At 47.8% G+C, this 23,322-nt stretch overlaps 1 protein-coding gene across 1 annotated transcript; it reads left to right on the top strand.

Annotated features, from left to right (window-relative positions):
- The first annotated feature begins 17,012 nt into the window (after window positions 1-17,012).
- Window positions 17,013-19,483, top strand: LOC308159080 (type-4 ice-structuring protein-like). The gene is made up of 4 exons (XM_080532839.1): window positions 17,013-17,025; window positions 17,737-17,810; window positions 18,667-18,760; window positions 19,168-19,483. Exons 2-4 carry the CDS (start codon window positions 17,759-17,761, stop codon window positions 19,379-19,381), a joined length of 360 nt encoding a protein of 119 aa, XP_080388965.1. The 5' UTR covers window positions 17,013-17,025; window positions 17,737-17,758; the 3' UTR covers window positions 19,382-19,483.
- Window positions 19,484-23,322: the final 3,839 nt, after the last annotated feature.

Here is a 23,322-nt window from a genome sequence, read left to right as displayed (position 1 = left end):
TCTCTCCTGTAGCTGGCTCTTTCCAGGCTCTTTGCAGCACCCCCTCACTCACACGCAGGGTCTCAAACTTTGCATACAGTCCCTTAGTTGCAGGTGAGCTCCCTGCTACCTCAGGCCACGGTGGTTTCTGTCCAGACTCCACCCACTGCAGCACCGTTTGTAAATCGGTATCCTGCTCCTGCTGTGCTCTCCACTCCGCTGAGCCGATAACCTGCATCTCTCTGCAGACCGGCTCACTCCCCTCGTGCATGGGACATATCCCCTCCTCTTCCCGGAGCTCTCTCTCACGTGCCTCTCTGCGCTCGCAGTAGCGACACCCGGCTGGCGCACAGGGGCGTCGGGACAGAGCATCGGCATTGGCGTGGCGAGCGCCGGCCCTGTACACCACTGTGACGTCGTAGGACGCCAGCTGTTCCAGCCAGCGGGCGATCTGCCCCTCCGGTTCCTTGAAGGACATCAACCACTGGAGAGCTGAGTGGTCGGTCCTGACAGTGAAGGGCAGGCCACAGAGGTAATATCGGAAGTGGCTTATTGCCATCACAATGGCCAGAAGCTCTCTACGTGTGACGCAGTAGCGGCGCTCTGCCTTGTTGAACGTTTTGCTGAAATACGCCACAACTCTCTCCCCCTCCGGCCCCACCTGACTCAGCACCGCACCTGTGCCAACGTCGCTGGCGTCCGTGTCCAGGACAAATGGCAGGTTGGGGTTCGGGGGAGTGAGAGTGGGGGACTCTGTCAACGCCTTCTTGAGAGAGTTGAAGGCCTGTTCACACTCCGGCGTCCAGATGAAATCCCTGTCCTTCTGCTGCAGGCGATACAGGGGGGCAGCTAGGCAGGAGAAGCCTCGCACAAACCTTCTGTAGTATGAGGCCAAACCCAGAAAGCTTTTTAGCTCTCGCTGGGTAGTGGGGGTGGGCCAGTCTTGTACTGCATGCACCTTCTCATCCGTTGTGCTGATGCCTTCTGCCCCCAGCTTGTGCCCCAAAAACTCCACTTCTCTCCTCATGAAGCAACATTTGTCAGGGTGGAGTTTCAGACCCGCCGCTGCTATCCTCTGCAGTATCTGCCTCAGGGTCCCCAAGGTCGCCTGGAAGGAGCTCCCATGAGCCAGAATGTCATCCAGGTAGACCAGGCATTCTTGGCGGGGGATGCCAAGCAGCACCTCTTCCATCAGCCTTTCGAACGTGGCAGGGGCATTGCATAGGCCAAAGCTGAGGACACGGAACTGCCACAACCCCCTGCCCGTACAGAAGGCGGTCTTCGGCCTGGCCTCGGGGCTAAGGGGCACCTGCCAATAGCCACTGCGCAGGTCTAGTGAGGAGAACCAGGATGAGCCGGACACCAAGTCCAGTGACTCGTCGATGCGGGGCAGTGGATACGAGTCTTTCCTGGTCACGCTGTTCAGCGGTCTGTAATCCACACAGAATCTCATTTTCTGGCTCTTTTTTTTGTTGACCATTACAACCCCCGAAGCCCAGGGACTGTCAGAGGGTTCAATGATGCCTGCCCTCAGCATCTCCTCAATCGCACTGTCGGCAGCCGCCTGATATGCCATGGGAAGACGGCGGGGACGCATCTTGATGGGCCGAGCATCCCCGGTGTCTATCTCATGCTGCACCAGATGTGTCAGTCCCACTTCCTCCTCTGTCAGGGCGAAAATGTCTTTAAATTCAGACAACACCTGCCATAGCTCTTCTTGTTGCCAGGGCTCCAACGTGTCACAGTTACGTTTCCATATTTCTCTCACTGCCGACAGTCTATCCACCTCTTCCGTTGTGGACGGCTGGGTCGGGGGAAGGGGGCCCAAACCTGTAGAGGGAAGTGTTGCCGGAGATGGAGACTGTCCACCAGTGGGGGTGTGGGGCTCAACCGATGGGCTACCAAACATCGAGGGGATGGGTGAAGGGGGGGGTGGGGGGTTTGGGCGGGAGAGTGGGGCGCCATTGTCCTCAGCCGAGGGGTCAGGCCCATAACATTGCGTGTCTGTGGCTTTCACGGACAGTGGTTGTGGTCTCGGGACCAGCGAGGGGGATATCATTTTAACAGTGGGGCCCCCAGGGAAGCTCAGTGTGTCCTTCCCCAGGTCCAGCACACAGCAAGCAAACCGTAGGAAGTCCAGACCCAGTATACAGGGGTCCTGCACATCTGCCACCCATACACTAAATGTCACTGACAGACCTCCCACATTTATAGCCACCCTCCCTCTCCCCCGCATAGGGGCTAGTTCACCTGTTACTGTTCGCAGCTGCACAGCAGTTGGCTCCAATTGTGTCCCCACTGGAACGACGTCGGGCCTCATCAGTGTTGCAGTGGAGCCGGTGTCCACAAGGGCCGTACAGGGAGTCCCAGCCAGGGTGATGTGGACATGACAAAAATCCCCAGCATGAGTCCACCCTACCACCCTTGCGGACTCCGCGGTGTCATTCGCTTCTGGGGGGAGTGGAGCCCCACTCCCCCGTCTGTGCTGCTGGGCTCCTGTCAGAGGTGGGGCAGCATGGGATGCGGCGCCAGGGGTCTGTATCGTCCCATCTATACAGGCCCCGGGGCGTTTCCCTGGTCGCCAGCGAGCTTGGGGCACCGCCTGCGGATATGGCCAGCTTGGCCACACTCCCAACAGACAAAAGGGCCCTGGCGAGGCCGCATGTCACCCCAGTCATTTCGATTGCGCGGGCGTGTGTCACTGCGTGATGATTGCAGCGACACAGCCCGGATCAGTTCTGTCAGCTCTGTCGCCCACGCAGGCCTCTCCTGGGTTAGGCTGTTATCAACTGCGGTTCTCACAACAGGGCTGCTGACCGCCAGACTGCTCTCTGCTGTCCCAGCTCCCACGATCTCTCTTTCCAACGCCAGCTCGAGTGCCTCTTGTAGCGTGCGGGGGTGTGCCAGTTGGGTCTGGATGCGCAGCTCCCTTGGATTTATAGCCTGGATAAACTGGTCTCTGGCGAGCTCACTCTGCACCCCGGGGGGCATGTGGGCATAGGCTCTCCTTGACAGGGTCTCAATGTCATTGGCTAACGCCCGGAGTGGCTCCCCGGGCTGCCTGCGCCTGCTACACAGTTCAGAGCGCAGGACACCAGGCTGTTCACATTGTCCAAACCGCCTCTGCAGAGCGCCAACTAAAGCCCAATAGTCCCCTCTCTCATCTGGGCTAAGTAGTAGCAAGCATGCTAATGCTTCATCTGTGAGGCATAGAGCCAGCTGTAGAGCTTTATTGTCCTCAGACCAGCCCGCCGCCCGCGCTAATAGTTCAAATTGGGCACGGAAAGCCTCCCAGTCTGCCTTACCAGAGTATTTTGGTGTTTTAACAGGGACATGATTCCCGCGGGGGCCGCCATCTTTGTGTACATAGTCTCTGCTGTGCGTCGCTGCGCTGGAGGACGAGCCCAGTCCTGCATCGGCAGCTAATCTCCTGACTGTGTCCCTCAAGTGAGCCTTGTGTGCTGAAGCACTCCCACCTTCCTCCGCCAGCCTCGAAGCATAATCATCTCCCTCCTTCTCTCCATACTTCTCCTCCTTCACTTTCGGACGCGTCCCGGTCCCGTCCCGCTGCATGGCCATTATGTCCGCGGCTGTAGCCGCTAGCTAGCTAACTGTACACTGACCAACGAAGGGTGACGAACGGTCGTTTTTTCTTTCTTTTTTTTTTACTTCTGACACCAATGTAACGTCCCAACTTGGACAGTGGTGGAATAACAACAGATAGCTTCTCTCTTGTAACTGATTGTTTAATTGTTTAACTCGCATACTGTAGTGACTACATTATGGGTTCATGTTCTCCTCTTACTGTTGGTTGTGTAGTGGGAGGGAACCAGTTCTGGCACTAGGGGCAGAGGGGAGGATTATTAACGTTGCAACTTCCTGTTTAGACACAACAGTTTTGGTGATCTATTTTCTGGTCCTGTACTGAGAGTACAAGTTGTTATTTTGATTAAACAGTTATCATTACGTTGCCTACGTCTTTCCTTTTTCCTCCGGCACTACACTGGTGACCCCGACGTGGATTTTTGTTAACGTAATTGTGTACAAAAACCAGCGAACGAACATTACAATCCTGCAAAATGTCCGGGCGAGGAAGACGTTCAAACCAGCGGCAGCCATCACCATCCCCTGTCAGGGTAACGCGTGGTGCGCACACTCCCACTCTCAAGCTACCAGAGTTCTGGGACTCAACGCCTGCTGCATGGTTTGCTATTGTAGAGGCACATTTCAACAAAAGTGACATCGATGACGACGACGACCGGTACAACCATGCTGTGGCAATGTTGGGCAGCTCCACCGCAGCTCGAGTGGTAGGTTTTTTGTCTGCTCCCCCGACGACGAACAAATATGAGCGCCTCAAGGCCCTGCTTCTAGAGACATTTGAACTGTCCACTGCGGAGAGGGTGCGTCGCCTATTTGCCATGTCGGACTTGGGTGACGAGAGGCCTTCTGCGCGCATGGAGAGGATGCTAAACCTGCTCGGTACAGAAGACCCCATGATCCTCTTCACAGAGCTGTTCATGCGCACATTGCCAGCTCAAGTTAGGATGGCGCTGGCCAACACCGCCATCATGGAGCCCCGCGCCCTGGCCAGGGAGGCGGACCGGTTCGTCTTGGCCATGCCTCAACGGTCCCCCGACCTGCTCGCTCCCGCGGCCGCCCCGCCACCCGACCGTCGCAGGAGAGCGAAGGATGACGCCAGACCTTCTGGCCAGCAGGGTAACGCTGCGGGCCATTGTTTCTACCACGCCACTTTTGGCGCCAAGGCCAAACGGTGCCGCTCACCCTGCACCTTCGGACCGACGGGAAACGGCGGGGCCGGCACTCAGTAGTGGCCCTGAGCGCTGGCGTCACCAACAGGCTGCTCTTCATACAAGACACCGCCTCTGGTCGCAGTTTCCTTTGTGACACAGGTGCCCAGTGGAGCATCATTCCGGCAGAGAGATCGGATGTGGCGAAGGAGGAGCGTGGTCCGCAGTTGGCAGGCGCGGACGGCACACCTATCTGCTCTTATGGCACTAGGGCGGTGGACGTGTGCTTCGGAGGGCAATGCTTTTCGTGGGATTTTGTCATAGCGGCTGTCACATTTCCCCTCCTTGGTGCGGATTTTCTGTGCGCCCACAACCTGTTGGTGGACGTGGGGAACAGGCGCCTGGTCAACTCACAGACTTTCGCTTCCTTCGCCTGTACGCAGGGGGAGGCGGTCTACAGCGGGTGGTCCAATACGCTCGCCGAAAGTGACCAGTACCTTCGGCTGCTCGCCGAATTCCCCGACCTTACCAAGCCCACTTTCTCCGCGCCCACGGTGAAACACGGAGTGGAGCACCACATCGAGACCGAGGGGCCTCCCCTCCACGCCAGGGCCAGGCGCCTCAACCCGGAGAAGCTGGCCATCGCCAGGGCGGAGTTTGCGCATATGGAGCAGGTGGGCATCGTTCGGCGCTCGAGCAGCCCCTGGGCGTCTCCCCTGCACATCGTCCCTAAGTCAGACGGCGGGTGGCGCCCATGTGGGGACTACCGCCGCCTCAACGACGCGTCCAAGCCTGACCGCTACCCGGTCCCACATGTCCAGGACTTTTCAGCGAACCTGGCAGGCAAACGCTTCTTCTCCAAAGTGGACCTGGTACGGGGGTACCATCAGGTGCCGGTGCACCCCGAGGACGTCCCTAAGACGGCCGTAATCACGCCATTTGGACTCTTCGAGTTTCTGCGGATGCCGTTCGGCCTGAAGAACGCGGCGCAGACCTTCCAACGCCTCATGCACTCGGTGCTCCGGGACCTACCATTCCTCTTCGTCTACTTGGATGACATCCTCGTCGCAAGCACCACGGAGGAGGAGCACCTGTCCCACCTCCGGGCCCTTTTCACACGGCTCAGCCAACATGGGCTGATTGTCAATCCGGCGAAGTGTGAGTTCGGACGGAACACCATCGACTTTCTCGGGCACCGGGTCTCCGCAGAGGGGGTGACCCCCCTCCCCTCGAAGGTGGAAGCTGTCGCTGCTTTCCCGCGCCCCAGCACAATCAGCGAGCTCAAGGGGTTCATCGGGATGGTAACCTTCTACTATCGCTTCCTCCACCACATCGCTCACATCCTGCGGCCTCTGTACGATGCCCAGAAGGGCAAGACTCTGAAGCAGCCGGTGGACTGGACGGCGGAGCGTGTCAAAGCCTTTCAGGACACCAAGGCGGCCCTGGCCCGCGCTGCCATGTTGGCCCACCCCTCGCCCTCGGCACCCACTGCTCTCACCACGGACGCCTCTGACTTTGCTGTGGGAGCGGTGTACGAACAGTGGGTTGGGGACGCCTGGCAGCCTCTTGCATTCTTCAGCCGCCAGCTGTCTCCCAGAGAGCAAAGGTACAGCACATTCGACAGGGAGCTCCTCGGGCTGTGGCTTGCTGTCAGACACTTCCGTTTTTTACTGGAGGGCCGCGAGTTTACGGCCTACGTGGACCACAAGCCACTCACGCACGCCATGTCCAAGGTGGCGGAGCCGTGGTCCGACCGCCAACAGCGCCAGCTCGCCTACATATCCGAGTTCACCACAGACATCCAGCACGTTGCTGGGAAGTCCAACCAGGTCGCGGATTGTCTCTCCAGGGCGGTGGTTGGTGCGGTCCAACTGGGTTTGGACTACGCGCGCATGGCTGCAGACCAGGCCGCCGACCCCGCCGTCCAGGCTCTCAAGTTGTCGGACACAGGACTGCGCCTAGAAGAGGTGGTTTTCGGTGACGCAGGGGCCACGCTCCTGTGCGACGTCTCCATGGGTCAGCCACGACCGGTGGTCCCCGCCAACTGGAGGCGCCCCGCCTTCGAGGCGATACACGGCTTGTCTCACCCTGGTAGGAAACCGTCCTCACGGCTGGTGTCAGAGAAATTCGTCTGGCATGGGCTCAAGAGGGATGTGAGGGCCTGGGTAGACACGTGCATCGCCTGCCAGCGCGCCAAGGTGCATCGACACGTCAAGGCCCCCCTGGAGCAGTTCTCTGTGCCTGAGCGGAGGTTCGATCATGTAAACGTGGACCTGGTAGGGCCGCTGCCCCCCTCGCACGGATACACCTATCTCTTTACCATGGTGGACAGGACGACTCGCTGGCCGGAGGCAGTTCCGCTCTCCTCAACGACAGCCCCCGACCTGGCCCGGGCGTTCATCGCGGTGTGGGTCTCCCGCTACGGCACCCTTGCTGATCTCTCCTCTGACCGTGGCTCACAGTTTACTTCAGAGCTGTGGGCAGCGGTGGCGGAGAATCTGGGGGTCAAGCTCCACCGCACAACCGCCTATCACCCGCAGGCGAACGGGCTCTGTGAGCGTTTCCATCGATCCATGAAGGCCGCCCTTCGAGCCAGCCTCACGGACAGCGACTGGCTTGACAAGCTGCCGTGGGTCATGCTGGGGCTCAGGACAGCGCCTAAGGAGGACCTCCAGTCGTCGTCCGCTGAGCTGGTGTTTGGACAGCCGCTGCGGGTCCCCGGTGACTTCATTCCCAAGTCAACGGAGCCCTGGTCCGCCGCCGCGCAGCGCGCCTCCCTGCTGGACAGCGCCAGGACCTTCGTCCCGGTCCCGACTACGCAGCATGGTGTCCCTACTTCGAGGGTGCCCCCGGAGCTGCACTCAGCGAGGTTCGTTTTCATTCGTCATGATGGCCACAGGACTCCACTACGTCCTCCTTATGACGGGCCTTTCCGTGTCATCGAGGCCGGAGCCAAGAACTTCATGGTTGACATGGGGGGTAGGCCTGAGTGTGTGTCCGTTGATCGCCTCAAACCGGCCCACTTGGACCTTGAACTGCCCCTGGACTTGGCCCTGCCACCGCGCAGAGGCCGGCCTCCAGTCCTACCTCCCCTGCCGCGCCCTGGCCATTCCCCCCTCCGACCCCGACAACCCCCCGCAGCTCGCGAGCCCCCGGTCGTCACTGCCCCCCGTCCTTCCCTGCAGGAGGACGTGATGGGCGATGTCACACCTCCTCCCGCACCTCCTGACTTTACCTACGATCGTAGGGGCCGGGCCATACGCCCTCCTCGCCGTGAGGATTTCCAATATTGAGGTGAACACTGGGGGGGCTGGTGTAGTGACTACATTATGGGTTCATGTTCTCCTCTTACTGTTGGTTGTGTAGTGGGAGGGAACCAGTTCTGGCACTAGGGGCAGAGGGGAGGATTATTAACGTTGCAACTTCCTGTTTAGACACAACAGTTTTGGTGATCTATTTTCTGGTCCTGTACTGAGAGTACAAGTTGTTATTTTGATTAAACAGTTATCATTACGTTGCCTACGTCTTTCCTTTTTCCTCCGGCACTACAATACCAACTTTCTCAATTCACCGGAGTTCTTCCTCTCTCCACGGTCTCAACACAACAACAACACGCATGCGCCCACCTCCACCAATCACAGGGGTGCATTCGCACACAACACAGTAACAGGGTTGCTACACTATATTAATGATTGTAACTAACTATAATAATTAATAAGTGTAGCTATCTATCCATCTAACTGGCTATCCTACCATCATGTCCTACTACTGCTTTTTTGTCACTATGCTAACCCATATCATTGTTTTAGCTACTTACAGTTTTTCTCAATTGCTTTGGTGCATTTCTCTGATCAGAATTAAAATTATCATAACTGTTAGTTCAACCTCCACAACATTTAGTCATTTGTGCACATCATAGTAGCAGTTTCTCATTGCTTCCAACAAATTGCAAATGTTTTTGGACATGCATCAATTGCTTTCATACAATTCTCTGCTGTTTTATAACATTATCATTTGCTTATGTCATGTCAGTCAAAATGAACTATACTTATGAATGCTGAATAGTCATTCCCTATAAAACTGATAGTCCTCATTTCATTGCTTGAGTCATTACATACAAAAATGTTGAACAAGTTGTCAAAATCTGTCAAGCAAATTGTATACATTTCTTTATCATTTTTTCCTGAAAAAACAATTTCTCTCGGGTGAACCTCAGCTTTCACTGATGAGGAGGAGTGTGTGAAGCATTAATTGTAACCAATGATAAGCCACTTCTCCACAGTCACTCAGAGCTGAATCCCATGAACCCTCAATTGGCAAGCATATATGAACCGAGCAGGACATAGTGTGTACCATTTTGACAATACTGTGACACAGAAATAGAAGGTCAGCATCGTGGAAGAGGGGCGAGGATGCAGGGAGGGGACAAAACACGGGAAGAGGAAGAAGAGGCCAAGTACATAGGCAGATTCCTGATGAAATTAGGGCTACAATTGTGGACCATGTTGTCAATCACGGCCTCACAATGGCTGAGGCTGGCCGAAGGGTGCAGCCAAATGTTGGGAGAACCACTGTAAATTCAATTATTCAAACATTTCTTCGGGAGGACAGGTGTGTATATTGGACAGTAATTCAGCACTAAATCTGCACTGCACTACTGTCATTGTGTCATACATGAAGCTTACAGAGGGACAAGAACTTTTTACATTTTACATTTAGACTTACAGCTTTACTGCAGCACAGATTTACTGTATTGTAGTGTAAAGTAGTGTTACAGTAAAGATTTGCCATATTTACAGTATGGTACTGTACTGCAGCATTTTACAAGGGGGAAGCACTGTTATTGTACACAACAGTAATATGGGTTAAAGCAGTATATCTCATGTTTACTGTACATTACTGTAATTTTACTCTGCACCACATAGACAAGACAAGGCAGGACAACCTTGCAGAGGTGGAAAAGGGTCCCTTTTTACTCCACAACAAGAGGAAGCCATTTGTGCAATGGTGATTGCAAACAATGCCATAAGGTTGAGAGAGATACAAAGCGCTGTTATAGAGGATGACACTATCTTTGGGAATATTGAATCTGTTTCAATCGCTACAATTGACAGAAATGTGCCATTTGAACGGAACAGCGACAGAGTGAAGGAGATCCGTCACCAGTATGTACAGGTAAAACATTTATGTGTTCTATGCATACTCTAATGTCCAGTGCTGTAAACTGGTTACTTTGTATAGTGCCATGCAGTACACTTACATGACAGTTCATACTGTACAATATGTTGTCCAAAATGCATTATGTTACACAGGAAAAGTTTTAATAGTTTTTTTCTCTCTCTCTATTCTGGGATAAAGCATGTACTGGAGCTGGTGGCCAGGGAACCGCTGCACACATTCATATACGTTGATGAGGCGGGTTTCAATCTGGCAAAAGGTAGAAGGTGTGGAAGAAATCGCATTGGACAGAGAGCAACCATTGATGTCGCAGGCCAACGAGGAGGGAATATTACAATGTACGTAACATCTACGTAATATCAACCGCCTCCGCCCTTCACTCACTCCCAACAGCGCCGCAATCCTGGTCCACTCCCTCGTCACTTCCCGCCTAGATTACTGTAACTCCCTTCTCTTTGGTCTCCCCCACAAACTCCTCCACAAGATCCAACTGGTCCAGAACGCTGCTGCCCGTATTGTCACCAGAACCCCTGTCATCAGTCACATCACCCCCATTCTACACCAACTCCACTGGCTCCCCATCAAACACCGCATCAACTACAAAATCCTTCTCCACACTTTCAAGGCCATCCATAACCTCGCCCCTCCATACCTGTCCGACCTCCTCCACATCAACATTCCCACCCGGTCCCTCAGGTCTGCCTCCTCCATCAACCTGACCGTCCCCCGAGCCCGTCTGTCCACCATGGGGTTTAGAGCCTTCAGCCGCTCCGCCCCTCGCCTCTGGAACTCCCTCCCCCCCGACATCAGGAACATTGACTCTATCATCTCATTTAAAACTCACCTCAAAACCCACCTGTTTACGCAGGCGTATCCCTGTTGATTTGCTTTTCCCGTGCTGCTCTGCTGCTGGCTATGTTTTATACTGTATATTTCTATGTTTTTTGTGTTTTGAATTTTGTGGCTGTTTTTAGATTTGTTGTTGTACGGCGACCTTGAGTGCCGTGAAAGGCGCCATATAAATAAAATGTATTATTATTATTATTATTAATGTGTGCAGCCATCTCAGAAAGCGGCGTCCTCACCCATATACCCTGTCTTGGTCCATACAACACACAACATCTGCTGACTTTTTTAGACATTCTTTACAGGGACATAATCCCTGAGAATGAGAGGGGTCTAAATGGAGACCATCTGAACAAGTATGTTGTTGTATGGGATAATGTGCATTTTCACCACTCAGATCTGGTCTGACAGTGGTTTGCAGCACATGAAAGGATGCTGGTAGAATATCTCCCTCCCTACTCCCCATTCCTGAATCCAATAGAGGAGTTTTCTCTGCCTGGAGGTGGAAGGTATATGACCGGCATCCACATACCCAAATGGCCTTGCTAGCGGCCATGGATGCAGCATGTGATGACATCACAGCACAGCCCTGCAGAGGGTGGATTCGCCACTCAAGGAGATACTTTCCTCGCTGCATTGCCAGGGATGATATTCGCTGTGATGTCGATGAAAATATGTGGCCAGACAGACAGGAACGTCTGGATGTGAATGAATGATTTACAGTACTGTGTATGTTGTAGGTTCCAATTCAGTTCCAATATGTACTGCAATATTGTTTACAGTTGTGCACAGCTCTACCCAAAGGGTGTTTCTTCTGTTTGTTGTAAATAAGTTTGTATTTTTCTTTTGCACAATGCTGTGAACAAATTAGAATTGCAAAGAGAATATGCAGTAAAAATGTGAAACATACGTATTCAGTGTCTTGTACTCATTTACCTCACTAAATACAGTAATGTGTAACCCACTGTAGATTTCAAATGGCCGTGCAAATAGTGTATAGTACTGTCTTGAGCATTTTCAGGTAGTGTCACCAAGATCTGACTTTTTTGCATTGGAAAACACTTACAGAGTGAACTGTCATAATGAAAACATGACAAAGCCATTTGACTATCTTGTTCATAAACAATGGTGTCAGGACTTTTCATTTTGATGACACTGACACTTTCATTGACATGAATACTTGCTTTTGAGGAATGAACTATCCATTTTGAGCAAGTGACACGCTTTTGCAGGTTATCAACTAGGTTTTGCAGTTTGTACTAATTGTTTTGAGAAAAGCACTAACTGTTGTGCAAATGTTAATAGTGATGTGAGAAATGCACCAAAGCAACTGAGAAAAACAGTAATTGTATTCTAGTGTTAAAACACAGCCAAACATGTAATTTCAATGCAAGGCTTTTTAATGAGGGATAAATGGGGGAACAGGGAAGCAGGCAGTGGGATAGGCAGGTAGACGGGACAGGCAGGAGCACAGGGAAACGGCGGTCAGACCAAACATAAACACACTGGTGTAATAGTGTAATAGGTAGTGTAATAGCTAGTGTAGGCTAATAGCTAGTGTAATAGCTAGTGTAGGCTAATAGCTAGTGTAATACCTAGTGTAATAGCTAGTGTAGGCTAATAGCTAGTGTAATACCTAGTGTAGGCTAATAGCTAGTGTAATAGCTAGTGTAGGCTAATAGCTAGTGTAATAACTAGTGTAATAGCGAGACACTAGAAGTGACAAGCATAAGACATGGCAACATTAAACAACGATCCGAACAAGATCTGACGAGACCAAGGAGCTAGTGGTGGACTTCAGGAAGAAAGAATGGGAACAGGACCCCATCACCATCAACGGGTCCGCCGTAGAGAGGGTCAGCAGCTTTAAGTTCCTCAGCGTCCACATCACCGATGACCTCACCTGGGATGATCACACCAAACAGGTGGTGAAAAAGGCACAGCAGCGCCTCTTTCACCTCTGGCTGCTGAAGAAGTTTGGCATGGGGTCAGAGATCCTACAGGCCTTCTACAGAGGTACAAGTGAGAGCACCCTGACTGGGTGCATCACTGCCTGGCATGGTAACTGCACTGCCAAGCACTGACAGCCAAGCGCATCAGTGGATGTGAGCTTCCCTCCATCCAGGACATATATAACGTCCAAAAGACGATGCCTCTTCCGGTGCCTCAGGGCCAAAACTCAGAAGCTGACCAACAGCTACTTCCCCAGGTGATCAGGTTCATAAACAAGCCTACTGAGGACAAATGACTATCATTAGATTCAACTTTATTGTCATTGACAGAGTACAAGTACAAAGATAACGAAACGCAGTTTGGCATCTAACCAGATAGTGCATAGTACAAAAGCCATGAATATGGATAGTGCATGGTGAGACAGTATACGGTATTACAGTGAATAAAGTAAATGAATTGCAATGTAAATAAGTAAGTAAAATGTATTTGTATAGCACCTATCCCAGACCAGGGCCCTGTTCCTACAACGCTGATTAAATCCGATCCAGGTTTAAATCAGATTCGGGCGCTAATTTCAGCTTGCGTTCCGTTCCATCAATGTGGCTCAAATAATTTGCTGCTTGGTTGCTATGCAACCAATCCTTCAGAACAAACCTGGTAGTGAGCAGGTTTACAGGCTGGTTTAGGTAATACGTGCGTCAAAAATGTCTCACTGGCGGAAACTACATCCCGAACGACAGTTCCGTCAAGTGTCTTTTAGGAAATATTAGTTCCCACTTTTTAGATAGATAGATAGATAGTTTGACTGTGTAATAGATAGATAATTTGATATTTTGAAAGTGTGATAGATAGATAGATAGTTAGTTTGAAAGTGTGATAGATAGATAGATAGATAGATAAAGAAGTGTAAAACAATATGTAGGTATGTCTATCAACTTGCATTATCATCATCACAGTGGTATGTTTGGTGCAGGGGTTAAGGCAGCCAGCTAGAGGTCCGAAGGTTGCCAGTTCGATACTTGATTTAATTTAATGTTTATTTTTTTACATTTAACCGAAGCCTTCATGCAAATCGATTTACTATATATATATATATATATATATATATATATATATATATATATATATATATATATCTGTCTAAGTGAATCATCTATCCATCACTAATCATAAGAAAAAATTATCTATGCCAAATCCAGGATCCAGTTAGAAGAACATCATTTACTAGTCAGAAAGGCTTCAAACACAATTGTGATCGTGTCAGTTCTTGTAAATTAGCCTACACCAACATTTTATAGCTTACATACTTTTTTAGATGGATTTTAGATTAGATTCAGACAACGAAATGCAGTAAAAAGTGTGTCAGAAGAGGGAATTGAACCACCGTCTTAAACTGACAAATTAATACCATGGCAGCAGTCAATACCACTATGCCATCGTGACAATATTACTGTATGTAGCCTGCTGCTGATATCACCACAGTAGTCAATATGAATTTATTAAAATATGATATATATACATATACACAATTACTGGGGCTAGTATGACCTATGCATTTAATCGGTCAGCAATTTCTTGCCAAACCATTTCCCTCGCCTTGTTAATTGCAGCAGTATTGCACTATTTTACATCTTATTTTTCGTCTTCATAAAGATCAATAAGTAGGACCGCTGCGCAATAAGTAGGACCGCTGCGCAGTGTAGTATCTTCATTTCGACAGTCGGCTCTTCTGGGCTCTTTATGTCTGTGAGCCCGCGCCCAAATAGAGTATTTCCAAACCGGTGTTCTGTGAACACTGATGACACAAGGCTGATCCTCGTTCGAGGAATCACTTGAGGCTTGAATCCCAATCACGAGTTGCCTGAATGAGGCTTTTATTTTAATCGCCGATATACTAATCCAATGTACGTGGAATAGCCCCCAGGGGTCACAAAGTGCTTTACATATAGAGAACATAGAGGTATGGGGGGGTGCAATGTTCCTCCTGTTGGGGGGTGGGGGGTAGAGGTATGGGGGGGTGCAATGTTCCTTCTGTTGGGGGGAGGCTGCCACCACTTTTCCTGGAGGCCCTCGATGGCAAGGAGTTGGGCACCGGTGATGCGGTTTTCACTACCCGTTGCAGGGCTTTTCAGTAAGAGACAGAGCAGCTGCCATTCCACACTGTTATGCAGTTAGTCAGAAGGCTCTTGATGGTGCACCAATAGAAAGTGACCAGAATCCTGGGAGACAGCTGGGCTTTTTTCAGTCTCCTCAGGAAGTATAGACGCTGCTGCACCTTTTTGACCAGAGTGGAGGAGTTGAGGGTCCAAGAGTGGTCCTCGGACACGTGGACACCCAGGAACTTGAAGCTGGAAACACACTCCACCTCCATCCCATTGATTTAGACAGGGGGGTGTTCGTAGCGTCTGGTTTCCCTGTAATCCTGGGGAGGGCTCAGCTTTGATAGCTGGAACCCGGTTGTTCTCCCGGTCGAAGCGAGCGTAGAAGTGGTTGAGCTGGTCCGGTAAGGAGTTGCTCTGAAAGTGCTTTTCAATCCTCCGTTTGTAGCTGAGCTTGGCCTCCCTGATGCCCCTCTGCAGGTTGGCCCTGGATGAGCTGTAGGCCTCTGCTTCACCAGACCTAAACGCGCCGTCTCTTGCTTTCAGCAGTAAGCAGACCTCACTGTTCATCCATGGCTTCTGGCTGGGGAAAGTTCTTATCTGTTTGTGGGTGGTGACATTGTTCTCTTGTTGCTGCAAATGTCGAGGAACTGAAGCCTAAGAATTTGACTCTCTTACACTTGCATAATGGGATGTAACAATAAACTTGAACCACAAGTGGAGGGAAGCCGGGGGTCATATAGAGGGAGATGATGAACCCACTGATCCTCAGGTGTGCAGAACCAACAGGTGGAACAGATGACCGATAACGAGATAGGGAACCGGAGGCGGGCCATGCCCACACACACACACATACACACACACACACACACACACACACACACACACGCACACACAACACGAACAGACATACAAGGACAGACAGGAGAGTGGGAGGAGCTGGCAGACTAGAAGGCAGCCTCCCCTCTGTTATCTATCCCATCCCCTTACATCCACCTATCTAGTTTATTATACTATTTACACTTTTTCAGCTTTGCTCAAATGTGCATGGAATCCTATTCAGCCTAAACCACTTACTTCAAATCAACTTTTAAATGCCCAGTAACTTGACTTGCTTGAAAAAAAACATTATCATACACCAGAGCTCTACTCAAATTTGCCTGACATCCTATTTATTCCTATTGCGGAATAAAGACAATACAAAATGTATCTCCTTTTTCATCTTTTAAGCTTGGCACCTCAATTTAACTTTACAATGTGTAGACTTACTTAATACTTTAATTCAGACTCGTTAATAGTATTTACACTTTCTGAGCTGTATTCCAGAGCTCCCAGTCATGCCTCAACACATGCACAGTGTAACCCGCTTAACTTATTAACTTCAAATTAACTTCTAAATGCCCAGACATTGTGAAACTTGAAAACAACTTTTTCATACCGTTTATACTGTTTGAGCTATACTTGATTTTGCTCCTAAATCCTATATATTTTTATGGCTATATGCACTGAAGGAGGACATTTCAAAATGTTTCTCCTGTTTCATCTTTACAACTGTACAACTTTGAAGCTATTCACACCTATCCAACAGAGAGTTGGCAACCAGTTTCTATAACCAGATAACTATTACACTTTCTCACCTATTCAGCTTTTTGTAACTCAGAAACTCCTATCTTTTAACATGGCAGAATGCTAATTTACCTTCTGAGAGCCCCAACATTCTGAGAGTTCTATTGTTACTGCAACAGCTATGGACGCTTTCAGAACTCTCGAATGAAAACAACAGGAGACATTCTGTACAAAACACATTCTTAGAATGATTAAATAACAATTCACTTTCTTGGCTACCAGTTCTACCTCTCTGAACCCCCTCAACCAGCAAAACTGTGATGTGTCATTGTGTTGTTTCTAAGGATTAAATGCCCTGTAGGTTTTTTTTAATCAGATGTTTTGATAAGAAGCCTACTTGTGTTTGAGCAATCAGCCCTCGTAGGATGGGGACTCTTGGACTTTAGAGTGGATTGTCTTGATGGCAAGCTGAGAGGCAAGGGTCAGCCCACTATTACACATACCAGCACAACCATCCAATGATAGTCCAGTGCAGTAGCTTACTCACCAATAGAACTCGGGATGGGGTTGGATTCTGTTTTCCTGATGGACTATAAAAAGCGTGGGAATCTCAAGAGTAAGTACCATCCGGTCTAAACTGTCCTGCCGCTCAGGTGAGTGGTCCTTTAAAGTCTGTCTGTAAAGTTTGAGATGTTGAATGTCTGTCTGTGCGTACTGTAATATGTTGAATGTTTGTCTGTGCTTACTGTAATATGTTGAATGTTTGTCTGTGCTTACTGTAATATGTTGAATGTTTGTCTGTGCTTACTGTAATATGTTGAATGTGTGTCTGTGCTTACTGTAATGTTGAATGTTTGTCTGTGCTTACTGTAATATGTTGAATGTGTGTCTGTGCTTACTGTAATATGTTGAATGTGTGTCTAATATGTTGAATGTGTGTCTGTGCTTACTGTGATATGTTGGGTATCTGTACAAAAATATAATTTAAATGGTCGGATGCATGCAGGAATGTAAACGTTTATTTACAAAGGGCTCAAAGTGACTCAGCCATTCTGCAGACTGCTTATTTAAATAACAGCTACCTGGGAAACTTTGTATTTCTAAAGGTCTAAAGTGTGTGACAATGTATTTGAAATTTTATTTGAAATTATTTTGTTCAAAAACTGTACTGCTACTGAATTGTTTGTGTTATATTTTAACATTAATATTACTATTATTACAACCACTCTCTGTGGAAAGAAAGCCCTCTCTATGTGACTGGTAAACAATTCCAATGGAAGTTATAAAAAAAAAACGGATATTATTAAATCTGGCGCATCTACAGAAATGTTACAGAAAAGCCTTCTATGTCATGTTCTCCCTAGGTACCTCATCCAATCAGCAGCCATGAAGTTCTCTCTTGTCGCCGCCCTCGTCGTCATGCTGGCCCTGGCCCATGGTACGAGCACGTCCCTCTCACTTTTAAGCAGCTCAAATAAAACAAACACATAATAAAGTTTCACCACCAACAAGGGTATTTGGTGGGCCACACAGTGAATGGATATAGAACAATAAAGAGCACTTTGAGATGAACCCTGACAGTTATAGGAGGCCAGGGCAGTGAAGGACAGGGGTAATGTTCAGTCCTTCTGGTTCAGGAATCTTGCAGCTGGATTTTGAACCGGTTGGAGATTGTGGCTCAGTTGGTAGATAGCATGGCGCTAACAACACTGAGGGTGTGGGTTCGATTCCTGCTGGGACCATATATACAGAAAATGTATGCATTCACTGCAAAGTAAGTCGCTTTGGAATGTGTGAAGCTGTGTTTGTAAGACCAGATAATGTGGGTAATGTCTGTTACAGTAGCCTTGTCGTGCAAGTTAATGTATTTTTTGTTGTTGTTGCAATATTGGGTAGTCGGAAATAAGCTATCACGAAAGCAAATGATTACCAGAAAGAAAATCGTGAGCTTAGAATTATCATTATTCTATCATTATCATTATTCTATCTCCGTTTAGGGTAGTTCAGAGATATTGAGCGTCAAAGTTTTTACATTCCATTATGTTTTGTGAGATGGAACCTTTGTATTTTATGAATTACTTACTCAAAAATGTCAAGATTTTAAAAAACAACACCACACAGGCATTAATAAACACCCAATGGCTCAGATTATGTAAAAAACTCAATTTTAACAAAAATGGAGATAGAACCTTATAATTCTAACGTCACGAAATAATCAGTGCTTTTCAAGCAACAGATTTGCATACAATGCAGGCCTATACTGTACTAATCCAATCATTTTCTGGATCTAACAGGAAGCCAATCAGCGGAGGTTCCAGAGATCGAGCAGCTCAGGGTATACTTTGAGGGTGTGTCAGCCAAGACCCAGGAGCTGGCCAGCCAAGCACAGTGAGTCCTGACCAACCACTGTCTGTCCCTGGTCAATGATTACCAACAGAACTGAAATGATCCGATAGCAGTCACATTTGCTTATCTTATGTTAAACCTAGATGTTCGAGGTCTACATTGTGACAAGAGAATTGATTTGAACCAACAAAACAATGTATTGCAAAATGTGTGCATACACGTGATGAATAAGACCCACTGTTTATAGTATGTCACCATCTGGGTCTGAGCCAGAGTTCTCTTCATGCCACAACTGTATTAGCCAACTGAGCTAAAGGCTAGGCTATTAGTATGGAGAGCTAATACAAGTCTTCAGGTCTCATCTAGGACAAGGAAACTCATCGTGTGAGTGTATTTCACCTAATGACCTCTGTCTGTTAATGACAAACCCCTCTTTGTCTACAACCAAGGACCCTCTTGGAGAGTGGAAAGACCCAGCTGGAGCCCCTGGCCGCTCAGATCCAGGAGCAGCTGAAGCCCCTGGCCGCCGACCTGGAGAAGCAGTTCAGCCCTCTGGTCGAAGGCATGAACGCCCAGCTGAAGCCCCTGGTCGACAGCATCCAGGCTCAGCTGGACGATATCTTCCGCAAGTTGGTGGACCAGACCAAGGCCATCGGTAACTAAGAACAGCTCTTTCCAGCATCACTGGAGTCCTGGGAACCAAGTCCACCAACCACAACCCAGTCCACCAAGCCAGTCCATCGCCGGCCGTGGTCTGAAGGCTATTTCACCATGTCACTTCTGTTTGAGTCGATTGTATTTGCCAAAGCATATGTTTTTAACATGCAAAGACACATCAGTAGTAGATCAAAGCACCATTAAAAACGTGGAATTGGATTCTGTGGTCTCTTGTCATTTGTCTGCCACTCACATTTACAGAAATGATTTCCAATGATTCTTTCATGGCTTCAGAAGATCATAGTTTTGATGATGTTAGAATGTTGTAGTTCATATTCTTCTAACAATAAAAGTTACAATATAGGCAGGTCTTATATCCATTATAAGACAGCAACAATATTATTCCTGACATTAATTGGAGGACAGGCTCATTGTATCATCACCTTGAGACCAGGGTCCTCTATTTTTCAAGTGTGCCCTGATTACATAATATAGTCTGTACATAGAATCTAAACACATCCCTATTTACATTCCATTCCATTGACAATACATTAACAACAACAATCCTCCACCAAGAATTCAGCAATCAAGTTTCTGAAATGAGCCAGTGAAAGGAAAGGCCAATGCACACGGCGATTTTGTCGCACCGCCGAATTCGATTCCATTGTTTTGAATGCATCTCTATGAGACAATGCACACGGCGTGCAATGCGATATTGTCACACAACAACATTCGATTCTCCATTCACATTCATTCATTCATTGGTGTGAATTGAGAATCGAATGTTGTCGTGCGTCAAAATCGCACGCCGTGTGCATTGGGCTTAAGGCATGGAGTATGAGTGTATCCTACCAGTCATTCCATGCCCTAGGAGTAACTAAAGGCAGTTCTACCCAAGAGACACGTGAGACCTCAAGGACTAACCACTCTTGAGACCACAGCTGATAAATGCTGCATCTCCACGTAATAAGTTAAGTAAAATAGCATGTTTTATGGATTTTATGCTTTATATACAGTATATTTTATGGATTTATGGATATTTTATGCTTTATATACAGTATATACATAAATTCGTCTTATGAGAGTTATCAATGGACATAAATGGTCATCCCTCACTCTTAGTTCTACGTCTATTAACTTAAACTGGAAATACACGTTTATCACAACAGAAACGGAGATTAACAATAAGGCATTGTATACAGTGCATACTGTACAGACTGTCAAGGTGGTACACACAATGCAGAAGGGTGAATCTTCAGTTACATTTGTCAATTTCAGTAAATATGAGTATTGCCATATGTATTGTATCACAATAATATCATATGGTGACCCATGTATTGTGATAAAGTATGAAAACCTTTATGATTTAGAATATTATTTCATTTAAAAATTATACTATGGATATTTGTTTACTTTACCAATGTATTATTATTATTATCATTATTATTATTAGAGCCCTAGCCGAGTAAAATAAAGTAAAACACAACAATCCCTGTATTCGGCCGCATTCGTAAATTTGCTCTGAGAGCGTCGGAGTGTCCACATGACGTGACATTTCCTTTATTCCCTCTGCAATACCCATCCTAAACAAACAATAAGGACACAACTGCTCTCTCTATATATTCTACTCCACATTCCACATGTACAGTATGTTCTACTCCGCATTCCACATGTACAGTATGTTCTACTAATCATAACTGTAAAAGTTAATCAGACAACACAACTATGATAGAATTTTGTAATTCAGAATCCATGATTATATAGAGCACATATTGATTTGAAACAGATTGCATCAATTCCAATTCATTGTCATGGCAATTCTGAATCATAAAAATACAATTACATTTTAATATGATGATATCACAATCAAATACAGCAACTTCAGCAGAATGTTTGAGTCAGAATGTTTGGTTGTGTCTATATTTTGTAAAGATTTTTTGAATCTCAAAACATTCTCTCAAGACGTGGTCCGGTCGCCTTAAAGGCACACTAGACGATTTTAACCCCGATTTAGCTGTCGCCGACCAGTTTTTGCGGTAGGCGACAAAATCCTCCAGTCGTTGCAAACCCGGGGAGCGCCGTCTCCAACGCTTGTTTAGTGTGACAGGCTCAGAGACGCAATCGGAGGACCGCCGATCCCGTCGGAGGGGCCGTCGCAGGGCTCCAGATCTTTTCAAACATGTTTCATTTTATCGGCTGACGGAATCTACATTCTGCTAGTCTGAGATGGGCAACGACCCGTGTGGACAGCACAGCCAATGAGAGGTCGAGGAAATGCAGCGCGGAAGTGGACAGCACAGGTAATGAGAGGTCGAGGAAATGCAGCGCGGAGGAGGCGTGAAAGTAGAAATGGCTCCGAAGAAAAAAGTTGCCAGCGCTTGGTGGAGTGAACAGATGGAAGGAAGGCTCATTGAACTGTGGCAGGACCAAGCAAGTATAATGGACTAGACAACCCAGGAAGAGAAGATCACCCTCATCTTTATCATCCTCCTCCTGGGCTTAAACACGACTAGACTAGTGTGATCATGTAGTCATATTACTGTGTTAGTAGAAATTATGCGTTGGTTTAGTAGTATAGTACATGATAGTAGCCTTTAGCTACGGCTTAGCTAGTTGTTGTGCTAGGTGCATTGACTGACTGTGTCCGCGAATGCTATGCTATTGTTGTGCTAGGTGCATTGACTGACTGTGTCTGCGAATGCTATGCTATTGTTATGCTATGTTGAATGGTGTACTAGTTTTCACTGAATAAATCGCGATTTCTTTCAAAGAAGGTAGCAGGTGTTTATGTCCATGTCAAGGAGAAGGTACGACTTGTATGACAGTAGTGTGATTAGGACATAAGTTGAGGATATTAGTGTAAGTTGTACTTTAGCCTGTGGAGACGCGATAGCATTAGCTCCACACGGATTTAACATGAACAGTAGTCATAGACACTTGTAGTAGTAGTAGTAGTAGTAGTAGTAGTAGTAGTAGTAGTAGTAGTAGTAGTAGTAGTAGTAGTAGTAGTAGTAGTAGTAGTAGTAGTAGTAGTAGTAGTAGCAGTGGCGTACCGCAAAATCCCGAGGCCCCCCCGCAAGGTGGCGGCGGGGGCCCTTTCGCAACGGAGGTAAAAAAAATAAAAAGTGCGTTTTTTAGAGGCCGATGCGTTATTGACGTTGCGAAATTTCGCAATATGCACTCTACATTATAAATGCTTGACTTAGCAAAAGGTACAAACAAGTGAGAGCAATAACTAAAACCAAATGGTAGACTACATCAGTAGAATGTATTATAAGTAGAAAAGTACAAGCTTTATTTCTTTTAACAAAGTGTGGTGTGCACAGCAGCGCGATATCTTTGATTGATTGATTGAAAACTTTATTAGAAGATTTGCAGAAGTAGGTACATGAAAGTACATATTACATACAAGGTCAACTAAAAGGATAAAAAACCCAAGAAAGCCACTGGCTTATTTCAATTGGGGTCCTTGATTGATCTGTAAACATATAAGCTGTAGACTCTCCGCTAAGGGTTGCCAGATGGGATTGAGAATTTCCAACCTAACCAATCTAAAAACTGCTAAATCCACCAAAAACCAGCCCATCTGGCAACCCTGTCTCCGCTGCATCAGAGTCTACTTGTTGCGTAAAATTGGCCAGGGTTAGTCAAATCCTTTGTTGGACATCTCGTTTCTTAAGTCCTGGTATATTGTGGCATTTCTTTACTTTTTGCCATCTGGTCTAGGAATACCCAGGGAGACGCAGACAGTAGAAGTAGAATAGAATAGTAGAATAGAAAAAGAAGCAGCTATATATAGCCTAACCATGCTGAATTATGATGCACTGACAGCCTGTGACTGTGAACCTGGCCGGACCCTGCCCTTCTGCCTGAGTTTGAGTATGATGCTGCCCAAATAAATGTTATTGTTTAGTGCTGTACGCTTTCGTGGTATTATATTGTGTGAA

Source organism: Nansenia antarctica (genome assembly GCF_963989245.1).
Source record: "Nansenia antarctica genome assembly, chromosome: 5".
Classification (NCBI taxonomy): domain Eukaryota; kingdom Metazoa; phylum Chordata; class Actinopteri; order Argentiniformes; family Microstomatidae; genus Nansenia; species Nansenia antarctica.
This window is presented reverse-complemented; position numbering and strand designations above follow the sequence as displayed.